Source organism: Trachypithecus francoisi, unplaced genomic scaffold (assembly GCF_009764315.1).
Source record: "Trachypithecus francoisi isolate TF-2019V2 unplaced genomic scaffold, Tfra_2.0 Lachesis_group3, whole genome shotgun sequence".
Lineage (NCBI taxonomy): Eukaryota > Metazoa > Chordata > Mammalia > Primates > Cercopithecidae > Trachypithecus > Trachypithecus francoisi.
Window position 1 is genome coordinate 66290595 of NW_022681468.1, and position 12474 is coordinate 66303068.

At 40.6% G+C, this 12474-nt stretch overlaps 1 protein-coding gene across 17 annotated transcripts in view; it reads right to left on the reverse strand.

Moving 5' to 3' along the window:
- MIA2 (MIA SH3 domain ER export factor 2) overlaps nt 1-12474 on the reverse strand; it is a 115402-nt gene that overhangs the window by 67579 nt on the left and 35349 nt on the right. For all 17 annotated transcript variants that reach the window (XM_033188189.1, XM_033188200.1, XM_033188197.1 and 14 more), the window contains 3 exons: nt 5140-5265; nt 2972-2993; nt 2793-2881 (listed from right to left, as the gene is read on the reverse strand). In XM_033188189.1, the coding sequence (XP_033044080.1) occupies nt 2793-2881; nt 2972-2993; nt 5140-5265 (237 nt within the window). The remainder of the gene's footprint in view (nt 1-2792; nt 2882-2971; nt 2994-5139; nt 5266-12474) is intronic.

Genomic DNA, 12474 nt, shown 5'->3' on the forward strand with positions numbered 1-12474 from the left:
AAGACCTGACTAAGAAACAAAAGAAAAAAATGAGCACCAGAGGCTGGGCGCGGTGGCTCAAGCCTGTAATCCCAGCACTTTGGGAGGCCGAGACGGGCGGATCACGAGGTCAGGAGATCGAGACCATCCTGGCTAACATGGTGAAACCCCGTCTCTACTAAAAAAATACAAAAAAAAACCAGCCAGGCGAGGTGGTGGGCGCCTGTAGTCCCAGCTACTCGGGAGGCTGAGGCAGGAGAATGGCGTAAACTCGGGAGGCGGAGCTTGCAGTGAGCTGAGATCCGGCCACTGCACTCCAGCCCGGGTGACAGAGCGAGACTCCGTCTCAAAAAAAAAAAAAAAAAAAAAAAAATGAGCACCAGAAACAGACTACTGGATAATGCAGCAGACATTAAAATAGGAGAGCACATTTGTCGGCAGGTGTCTGAAAATCAGAAAATAAAAATAACACATAAATAAATAAAATGAGAGCACAGGCCAGGTGTGGTGGCTAACGCCTGTAAGCCAGTACTTTGGGAGGCCGAGGCGGGTGGATTGCCTGAGCTCAGGAGTTTGAGACCAGCCTGAGCAACACAGTGAAACCCGTCTCTACTAAAATATAAAAAATTAGCCAGGCATGGTGGCGTGTGCCTGTAGTCCCAGCTACTTGTGAGGCTGAGGCAGGAGAATCGCTTAAACCTGGGAGGCAGAGACTGCAGTGAGCCGAGGTCGCTCTACTGCACTCCACTCCAGCCTGGGCGACAGAGGGAGACTCCGTCTCCAAAAAACAACCAAACCAAAACAAAACAAAATAAGAGAGCATAATGTGTAAACGGAACTAAAAAATAGTATTGTACCAGAGAAAAAGAACTACAAAAAGAGCCACAATAAAACTGCAGAACTGAAAAAGGCAAGAGATGAAATTAAGGTCTCAATGGATGGTTTAAAAGACGATTAGACATAAATGAAAACAATTGTTAACATGGAAGTTAAAGAAGAATATGTCTAGACTGAAACATGGGCAAACAAAAAGATGGAAATCCCAGAAAAGAACATAAAAGACAGATGAGAAATAATAAAAAGTTAAAATACTCATTTTTATAGTACCAGAAAGAAAGAAGAAAAAAGGGCAAAAACAATATGTGGAAAAGTAACAATCAAGAGCATTTCAAAACTAACAAAAGGTAGAGCACGGTGGCTCACAGCTGTAATCCCAGGACTTTGAGAAGCCAAGGCAGGAGATTGCTTCAACACAGGAGTTCGAGACCAGCCTGGGCAACATGGCAAAACCCCATCTCTACAATAAATGTTTTAAAATTAGCTGGACACGGTGGCGCATGCCTGTAGTCCCAGCTACTCAGGAGGCTGAGGTGGGAGGATTACCTGAGTCCAGGAAGCAGAGGATGAAGTGAGCCAAGATTACACCACTTACTGCAGCCTGGACAACAGAGAGAGACACTGTCTCAAGAAAAAAAAAAACTAAACTAATAAAAGACATTAAGCCACAGATTCTAGAAGCATCATAAACCCCAATAAGGATAAACAGGAAAAAAAAAACACACCTAGACAAATCATAGTAACACTGCTGAAAGCCAAAAACAAAGAAAAATGATAAAAATAGCCAGAAGGGTTTCTTTTTTTTTGAGACAGAGTCTGGCTCTGTCACCCAGGCTGGAGTGCAGTGGCCGGATCTCAGCTCACTGCAAGCTCCGCCTCCCGGGTTCACGCCATTCTCCTGCCTCAGCCTCCCGTGTAGCTGGGACTACAGGCGCCCGCCACCTCGCCCGGCTAATTTTTTTGTGTTTTTAGTAGAGACAGGGTTTCAACGTGTTAGCCAGGATGGTCTCGATCTCCTGACCTCGTGATAGGCCCGCCTCGGCCTCCCAAAGTGCTGGGATTACAGGCGTGAGCCACTGCACCCGGCCGGTTTCTTATCTTATACAGTTAAACTATACTACCTGCCCTAATGACTTACCAATTCCAATACTACTTACTGAAGAGAAATGAAAATACATGCCCACAAAAAAAAAAAAAAACTTGTAGAAGAATGTTCACAGTAACTTGATTCATAACAGCCAAGAACTGTAAATTAACCACACCAGATACTAAGACTTATTATAAAACTACAGGATATAAAAAAGTATGTTACTGGCAAAAAACAAACAAGAAAAAGCCCAACAAAATGGAAGATTTAACAGAAACAGACTCACATATATTCAGTGACTTAAGAAGATGACACTACAGAACAGAGAAAAGATAGTCCTTCCAATAAATGGCATTGGTTAACTCAACACGACACACACACACACCCTCGACTGCACCATCGCAGATCTGATTTCAAATGGATCAAAGACCATTATGGACTGAATTGTGTCCCCACAAATTCATATGTTGAAGCTCCAACCCCAGTACCTCAAAATGTGACTGTATTTGGAGACAAGGCCTTTGGAGGTGGTCAAAATAAAATAAGGTTGTTAAGATGGGCCCTAATCCAGTCTGACTGCTGTCTTCAGGAAAAGAGAACATTTGGATACACAAACAGATACCAGAAATGTGCACATGCAGAGGGCGTGTTTGTGTGCTCGACCTCATCAGTCAGGAAAACTCAAAAGGAAAGCACAAGGAGACACCATTGTACACCTACTACAACGGTTAAAATTAGTAAGACTGGTTAAGTGTTGAATATGAAGAGCAAGAGAACTCTCATACTCTGCAAAGAAAGCATTCATAATCTTAAATTTATACAGAAGTACCTACAGTGAGAAGTATAAAGTTCTCTGACTCTAACATGAATATTTTCAAAAATATCTTACCTCTTTTTGAACAAGGCTAAATTTTTCAAGTAGTTTACATTTTTCTTCAATTAGTCCAGAAAGCATTACAGCAAGCTTTTTCTCTCTTCCTAAAAGAGTCAAGTCAATATTATCATGAGTAAATTATTATAAGTGTTTACATTGCAACAATGAGAGTTAAAGCAGAAAAAAGAACTTACCCACATAAAGCCGACTCCTAACCTGAAACAAATTTTTAACAAAAATTACATTAAAACAAATATACTCTCAAATAAATCAATTTATTTAACTTCTGCCAACTTAAAAATACAGGTTTCTTATGCCTTAGTATAAATACAAGCCAAAAGTATTCTGTTTCCAATGAGAAAATAAATGCTTTTTTTTTTTTTTTTTTTTTTTGAGACAGAGTTTTGCTCTGTCACCCAGGCTGGAGCGCAATGACGTGATCTCAGCTTACTGCAACCTCCACCTCCCGGGTTCAAGCGATTCCTCTGCCTCAGCCTCCTGAGTAGCTGAGATTACAGGCACCCACCACCAAGCCCAGCTAATTTTCATATTTTTAGTAGAGACAGGGTTTCACCATGTTGGCCAGGCTGGTCTAGAACTCCTGACCTCAGGTGATCCACCTGCCTGGGCCCCCAAAAGTGTGGGGATTACAGGCATAAGCCACCACGCCCAGCCAAAATACTACTTATTAAAGACTCCCTATTGAAGATTCACATTGTGAATTAGCATATTAAAATGCTCTGAAATAACTTTACTCTAAAGATACTTGCAACCCATTGCTCCCCAAACATATGTGACCCTAAAAAAATAATTTCAAGAAGCCCCTATTATCATATCCCCTGATGCTAATATCCTAAATAAAACAGTCTGAGAAACGTTACCATAGGGCCATAGATCTGAACTGACTAAAGAAACAGTAAACCAAACCTTTTTCTTCCTTAACCTCTCTCTCAAATAATGAAGCAAGGGGAATTCATTTGTAAAAGGATCAGCCTTAGGGTTGAGGTAACACAAACAAGTAGAAAAGAAACGAGGACTTCAATCATCTACGGAATATGGATAGAGATAAAATTAAAAGGGAAAACCTTTAAAAGACAAGATACTCTAAAATGAGTATAGATGAAGAATAGATTTCAGTTCCTCAGATTAAGAAACTCTCTCAAAAGGTATAGAAAACCATAAAGAAATTGAAAAATAGAAGTTAAGAGATAGGGAAGTCAGAAGCAGAAGGGCCAACATCTGAAAAATAGCAGTCCCAAAAATGCATTAAAAATTTCCCAAAATTAGGCCAGGCGTGGTGATTAACGCCTATAATCCCAGCACTTTGGGTGACTGAGGCAGGCAGATCGCTTGAGGCCAGGAGTTCTGAGCAACACAGTGAAACCCACCTCTACAAAAAATACAAAAATTACCCAGGCATACTAGTGCGCACCTGTAGTCCCAGCTACTCAGGAGGCTGAGGCAAGAGAATGGCTTGAGCACAGGAAGCAGAGATTGCAGTGAGCCAAGATCGTGCCACTGCACTCCTGCCTGGGTGACAGGAGTGAAACCCTGTCTCAAAAATAAATAAAATTTCCCAGAATTTAAAACAAGATGAAGCTGGGCAGAGTGACATGGACCTGTGTAGTCACAACTACTCAGAAAGTTGAGACAGGATAGCTTAAGCCCAGGAGTTTGAGGCTGTAGTGCACTATAATTGCATCTATGAATAGCAACTGCACTACAGCCTAGGCAACAAAGTCAGACCCCATCTCTTTAAATATATATAATATGAAAAATCTTACATTAAAAGATCTCAGTCAAGTATGGTGGCTCACACCTATAATCCCAAGACTTTGGGAGACCCAGTAGGAGGATCGCTTGAGTCCAGGAGTTTGAGACCAGCCTGAGCAAGACGAGACCCTCATCTCTTTTATTTTTGAGACAAGGTCTCTCTCCGTTACCCAGGCTGGAGTGCAGTGTTGCAATCATGGCTCACTGCATCCTCGACCTCCCAGACTCAGGCAATCCTCCCACCTCAGCCTCCTGAGTGAGACCACAGACGGGTGTCCTCATGTCCAGCTAATTTTTGTATTTTTTGTAGTGATGGGGTCTCCCACATTGCCCAGGTCACAAACTCTTAAGCTCAAGTGATCTGTCTGCCTTGGCCTCCCAAAGTGCTGGGATTAGAGGTGGAAGCCACAACACTGAGCCTGCCTCTCATTCGTGACCCTCATCTCTAAAAAAAAAAAAAAAAAAACTCTGAATCCCTATGTAGTTTCTAACTTGTTTCCTTAAAATAACAAATAAGTAAGTTTCTCATATTATTTGTTCAGCCCAGTGACAGAATGAACATTCTCTTAGTATAGCACTGGTTACTTACCGATCTAAAACTTCTCCACAAAAAAAAGAGAACAGCAAAAAATCCAACAACAGCTGCACATATCACCAATTCCCATGGAAAACCATAAGAATCTGGTCTCATACCTTCAGGCAATGCTGCCACAACCTTCAAGATAAAGAAAAGTTAAGTTCTTTAAAATGCACTTTTGATAAAAATATTGATTACAAAACACAGGTACAAGTTTATGTGGTCAAAACAAAATGGGCTACCAGACTAACATGGAAACAGAAGGTATCAGAGTACCTTTTTTTGGCAACTTTCAATCACTATCACCAAGTAAAGAACAGCAGTATGGTGAAATGCAATTATATTCAAACTGGAGTTCTACAGAGGTGCCTTAAAGCTTCCAAGGATGAGAATAAGAGAAGGCCAGAGAAAAAAACTGAGTGACCTGGGGTTCAGGTACTCTTACCCTGATTTCAACCAGTTTAGGTTTTATCTGTAGAGTATAATCAGTTCCCTAATACGCAATTTCCTTACAGGAAGAAAAAATCAATTTGCAGCTTTAAAAATAAAAAGTTTGATTCAAAGTCGGCCTGGGCAACAAAGTAAGACCTGCCTCAAAAAATAAAAAAAAAAAAAGTTTTGAACACCACTGATAGAGCTTTGGGTTTGGAGTTTGAATCTCTCCACCCTACCTCTGCGGGTCCCTCTCTTACGTGTAATGAGAATAATGCTGTTTGAACATGCCAGATGGGTGTTCAATAAAGGGTAATTATTTCTATTATCTCCTCCAAAGGTCCTGATCTTCTGACCATGGCCTTTCCACATTACTTCTCCCCATAGCAGACCTTCAGCACAACACAGCCTAAGGCTTTTGCTGTTGCTTCTATATTTCACCTTTCTCTGGGTCAGTTCATTACCCACCCTTACCTAATGGGGTTATTCTGCTCTTTGTTACCAGGCCCAAGATATCACTCGATCAAAAAGAAAAGGGGAAAGGTAAGGTGAAAAAAGAAAAATGCCATTTTAAGAACAATCTGAAATATGATCGGGTTTGATTCTTTTCAGGCTTTAACCCTAAACGTCTATAGCAAATCTTCCTTTTAGGCCCTTTCTGCCTATTAAGAACAGTGTTTATAGTTATTGTCCTCTCCAAAATCTTGTATAACTCTAATCCAAATATATACTCCTTCCAAGGTACTATCTATACTTCATTAACCTGTACCAAACAAACCTGATTACACTTCTAAAAAATATCCCTTTACCCTGATCTCTGCTTCTGCCTCTCCCTACATTACCCTAGGTACCAGTTCGCAGAAATCTAGTATCATTACAGGCGATTAATGATTTAAAAAAAATACTTATTTTGTCAATGGGGGAAAAAGGCATTCAATACATAATACCAGTGAGAAAAGTTTTCTTTACAGTTTACGCATTTTCCAAGCATCTTACTTTTAGCTAACTTACTCACACATAAGATGCATACTACCTCAAAAATTGTGTAATCAGTATGACTTAAGATACTCTACTTTAAAAGGCAATTTCAAAAGCATCTCTCAGATCAAACATGTAATTATCTTCAGTGCAATAATATTTCTTTGATTCAATCATATTTTATCAGCTCTTCTCCTCTAAAAGGACATGGTAAATTCTAGTTTAAAGCACTGAGCTAGTGCCGGGCGCAGTGGCTCAAGCCAGCACTTTCGGAGGCTAACACGCGGATCACATGAGGCCAGGAGTTCGACACTAGCCTGGCCAACATGGCAAAACCCTGCCTCTACTAAAAATACAAAAATTAGCCAGGCATGGTAGCAGGCACATGGAGTTCCAGCTACTAGAAAGGCTGAGGTGGGACAATCGCTTGAACCTGGGAGGCAAAGGTTGCAGATCGCGCCACTGCACTCAAGCCTGGGGGACAAAGCCAAACTCTGGACTCTGTCTCAAAAAAAGGGGGGGGGATTAAGGAAACATGGAAATTAAGGATTTAAAAAAAAAAAAAAAACACTTTTTTTTTTTTTTAAGTTAGGAAGTATAAGAAATACTTCCTTATTCTATGAGGCCAGTATTTACCCTAAAAGCCAGACAAATACATCACAAGAAAAGAAAATCACACACCAATATATCTTACGACTACAGATGCAAAAATCCTCAAAAACATATTGACAAACCAAATCCAACAACATATAAAAAGGACTATGTACCAAGACCAAGTGGGATTTATCCCAGAAATGCAAGGTTGATTTAACATACAATAATGTTATAAACCATATGAAAATCTTTTTTTTTTTTTTTTTGAGACAGAGTCTTACTCTGTTGCCAAGGCTGGAACACAGTGGCACCGTGTAGGCTCACTGCAACCTCCATCTTCTGGGTTCAAGCAATTCTCCAGCCTCAGCCTCCTGAGTAGCTGGGATTACAGGCACCCACCACCATGCCCAGCTAGTTTTCATATTTTTAGTAGAGACAGGGTTTCACCATGTTAGCCAGGCTGGTCTCAAACTCCTGACCTCAAGTGATTCACCTGCCTTGGCCTCCCAAAGTGCTGGGATTACAAAAAATAAAAATAAAAAAGACTTTAAAAACAAAAAATAAAATAAAACCTTGAGCTGGTTAGATCTGGTAGATAGGAGAAAAGCAAAGAATCTGAGTCTTGGCCAGGTACAGTGGCTCAGGCTTGTAATCCCAGCACTTTGGGAGGCCGAGGTGGGCGGATCACTTGAGGTCAGGAGTTTGAGACCAGTCTGGCCGACATGGTGAAACCCCATCTCTACCAAAAATACAAAAATTAGCTGGGCATGGTGGCATGAGCCTGTAATCCCAGCTACTCGGCAGGCTGAGGCACAAGAATTGCTTGAACCCGGGAGGAGGCTACAGTGAGCCAAGATCGCACCACTGCACTCCAGCCTGGGTGACAGAGCAAGACTCCATCTCAAAAACAAAAAAAGCAACTGAGTTCTAAAGGATTCATTTCAAATTCATTGCTCTGGTCTAAATTATTCCAGCTTTCTCAAGGAGATTTTCACCCTTAAATTTTATCTACAACATAACACCCTATCTCACAAAAACATAGAAAGAACAACCAAATTTCTCAAATATCAACAAATATAATACAGAATTACATGTAATCTGATAAACTGGAATTTAAAGGGTGATGGGTAACCCCTCCAAGAGTAACCCTCCATAAAATATGGTAGTGACTAACCACAGAACACTTAAAATCTATTTCATTTCCAAAACATAAGTACTAAAGGAGTTCAAGATCAAGTAGCTTTAAAAAAATCAATTAATCAAGTTGATAAAATATACTAAGAATGAACTAAAATTGTTTTTCATCTAATCTCAAACATGATATATATTAATAACAAAAAGTATGTCAATATGCAGGCCCTGTAAATACTTGATTAAAACACAAAGTTCCATGAAGGTACACCTCTCCAAGATAAAATATTAACACCAATTACTCTTAAACTATTCCCAAACATATAGGAGGAAGAAATACTTCCTAACTTATTCTATGAGGCTGGTATTTACCATAAAAGCCAGACAAATACATCATAAGAAAAGAAAATCACACACCAATACATCTTACGACTACAGATGCAAAAATCTTCAAAAACATATTGACAAACCAAATTCAACAACATATAAAAAGGATTATGTACCATGACCAAGTGGGATTTATCCCAGAAATGCAAGGTTGGTTTAACATACAATAATGTTATAAACCATATTAAGAAAATGAAGAGAAAAAAAAACACATGATCATCTCAATAGACACAGAAAAAGCATTTGACTACATCTAGCACCCTTTCATAATCAAAACATTCAACAAAAATTAGCCAAGCATGGTGGCACATGCCTGTAGTCCCAGCTACTCAGAAGGCCGAGGTGGGAGAATCACCTGAGCCCCGGAAGTTGAGACGGCAGTGAATCATGATCATGCCACTGCACTCCAGCCTGGGAAACAGAGTGAGGCCCTGTCCCAAACAAACAACAACAAAACAAAACACACTCAACAAAGTATGATTTGAGGGAATTTCCTCAACCTGACAAGGAACATCTATGCAAAACCTACAGGTAACATCATACTTAATGATGGAAAAAAAAGCTTTTCTCCTAAGATCAGGAACAATAACATCCACTCTATCAACATGTATTCAACATTGTAATGAAGGTTCTAGCCAGAGTAATTAGGCAAGAAAAATAAATAAAAGGCATCCAGACTGGAAAGGAAGAAGAAAAACTGTTTGAAGATGACAATGCTATTCTACATAGAGAGAAAATCCTAAAGAACCTATAGAAAAACTATCAAGAGCTAATAAGTTCAGCAAAATAGCAGAATACAAAATCAACATAGAAAAATCAGTTGAATTTCTATACAATAGCAATGAGCAACCTGAAAATGGAATAAAGAAAACATTTCCATATACATTAGCATCAAAAAAGTAAGATTATTAGGATTACATTTAACAAAAGAAGTGCACACTGAAACTACAAAACATTGTGGAAAGAAACTAAGGAAGACCTAAACAAATGTAAAGCCAATCCATGTCCATGGGCTGGAAGACTTCTTTGTTTGAGACAGGGACTGACTCTGTTGCCCAGGCTGGAGTGCAGTGGTGCGATCTAGGCTTACTGCAGCCTCGCCCTACCCAGGCTCAGCTGATCCTCCCATCTCAGCCTCCCAAGCAGCGCAACTACAGGCACACGCCACCTCGCCCAACTAATTTTTGTATTTCTTTTAGAGACAGGATTTTGAGAGTGGCAGGAGGCAGGCAAATGCTTAGGCAGATAGGGGCGAGTCCCTAGTGAAACCCTAACTTCAAGCCAAAGACAGTTTAAAGCTTGAAAGCCAAGCTACAAGTTAAATCCTTGGATCAGATTGAGAACTTGCCCTCTTGTTTGGCATGCTTTCCTCTGATTAATTCCCATCCTTCACCTATTTTACATATACCTATCCTTTACTAATGTTTTCTTTTTTTGTTTGTTTGTTTTTGGAGATGGAGTCTCACCCTGTCACCCAGGATAGAGTGCAATGGCGCAATCTCAGCTCACGGCAACCTCCATCTCCCAGGTTCAAGCGATTCTCCTGCCTCAGCCTCCTGAGTAGCTGGGATTACAGACGCACGCCACCATGCTCAGATAATTTTTTGTATCTTTAGTAGAGACAGGGTTTCACCATGTTAGCCAGGCTGGTCTCAAACTCCTAACCTTGTGATCCACCCACCTCAGCCTCCCAAAGTGCTGGGGTTACAGGCATGACCCACCGCACCCGGCCTCCTAATCAGTTGTCTACATTGTCATGCCCACCTTTGAGTGGTGTCTTTGCTTTAACCTTTTTGCATACTCACAAACCAGTCAGCATGCACTCCCCATTCTGAGTCCATAAAAGGCCTCACACCCAGTCACACAGGGTGACTTTCCCACCTTCGGGTAGGGGAACCACCCCCTGCATTCCCTCTTTGCTGACAGCTTTCCTTTCACTTAATAAATACTACTCCACTCACTCTCCGGGGTCTGCATGCCTAATTCTTCTTGGTTGTGAGACAAGAACTCAGACCTAGCTGAGCTAAGGAGCAGAAAGACCACAACACTTTCACCAAGTTGCCCAGGCTGCTCTCAAAGTCCTGGGCTCAAATGATCTGCTCATCTGGTCTCCCAAAGTGCTGGGATTACAAGCATGAACCACTGCACCCAGCTTGGAAGACTTAATATTATTGAGAGCAATACTCCCCAAACTGATCTACAGATTCAATGCAACCCCTATCAAAATTCCAACTGCCTTTTTTGCAGAAATGGACAAATTGAATCCTAAATTCCTAAAACTGAATTCCTAAAGTTTATATAGAAATGCAAGGGACTCCACATAGCCAAAACAACATTGATAAAGAAAAAGAATACTGACAAACAAAAACAACATTGGGGGACTCATACTTCCCTACTGTTTCTTACTACAAAGCTACAATAATCAAGACATTGAGTAAAAAAATGTTTTAAAGATAATGTAGTAATGATATAGGGACAGACACAGGCCAATGAAATAGAAATGAGAGTCCAGAAATAAACCCTTAAATGTATGGTAAATTATTTTCAATAGTATTGAGACAATGAGGAAAAAACAGTCCTTTCAAACAAATCATACTAGAATAAGCCAATAAATATCCATATGCCAAGGAATGAATCTAGACCCATTCTTCACAACACATATGAAAACAAAATCACTCAAAGTGGATCGAAGAACTTCCTGTAAGAGCTAAAACTCTTAGACGGAAGCATAACTGTAAATCTTTGTAACCTTGTCTTAAGCAACGGTTTCTTAGCTATGGCACCAAAAGCACAAGCAACCAAAGACGAAAAGATAAATTGGACTCAATCAAAATTTAGAACGCTTATGCTTCAAAGGACACACCAAGAAAGTGAAAAGAAAATGCACAGAATGAGAGAAAATCTTTCTAAATCATTTATCTGATAAGCATCTAGCACCCTAAATGTATAAAAAATGCTTACGACTCAACAATAAAAAGACAACCCATTTTTTAAGTGAGCAAAAGGAAATGAATAGACATTTCTCCAAAGAAGATATAAACAATAAGCACATACTCAACATCATTAGTTACTAGGAAAATACAAATCAAAACAACCATGAGGCCTGGTGTGGTGGCTCGTATCTGTAATACCAGCACTCTGGACGGCTGAGGCAGGAGGATCCCCTGAGGCCAGGAATTTAAGGTGGCAGTGGGCTATGATCATGTCACTACACTCCAGCCTAGGCAACAAAGCAAGACCCCAACTCTTAAAAAAAAAAAAAAAAGTGAGGCCAGGCGCAGTGGCTCACACCTGTAATCCCTGCACTTTGGGAGGCCAAGGCAGGTGAATCACAAGGTTAGGAGATTGAGACGATCCTGGCCAACATGGTGAGGCAGGTGAATCACAAGGTCAGGAGATTGAGACCATCCTGGCCAACAAGGTGAAACCCGTCTCTACTAAAAATAAAAAAATTAGCCAGGTGTGGTGGTTAGTGCCTGTAGTCCCAGCTCCTCAGGAGGCTGAGGCAGGAGAATCTCTTGAACCTGGGAGGTGGAGGCTGCAGTGAGCCGAGATCACGCCACTGCACTCCAGTCTGGGTGACAGAGCGAGACTCGGTCTCAAAATAAAAAATAAAACAGAGTGAAATACCACTCACTTGTACACCCACAAGGGTGACAATTAAAAACAAAAGAAAACAGAAAATCACAAGCGTTGGAGAGGATGCAGAAAACTGAAACCCTCATAAACTGCTGGTGGGGATGTAAAATGGTGTGACCTCTGTGGAAAACAATTTGGCAATTCTCAAAAAGTTAAACATATGGTAAATATGACTTAGCAATTCCA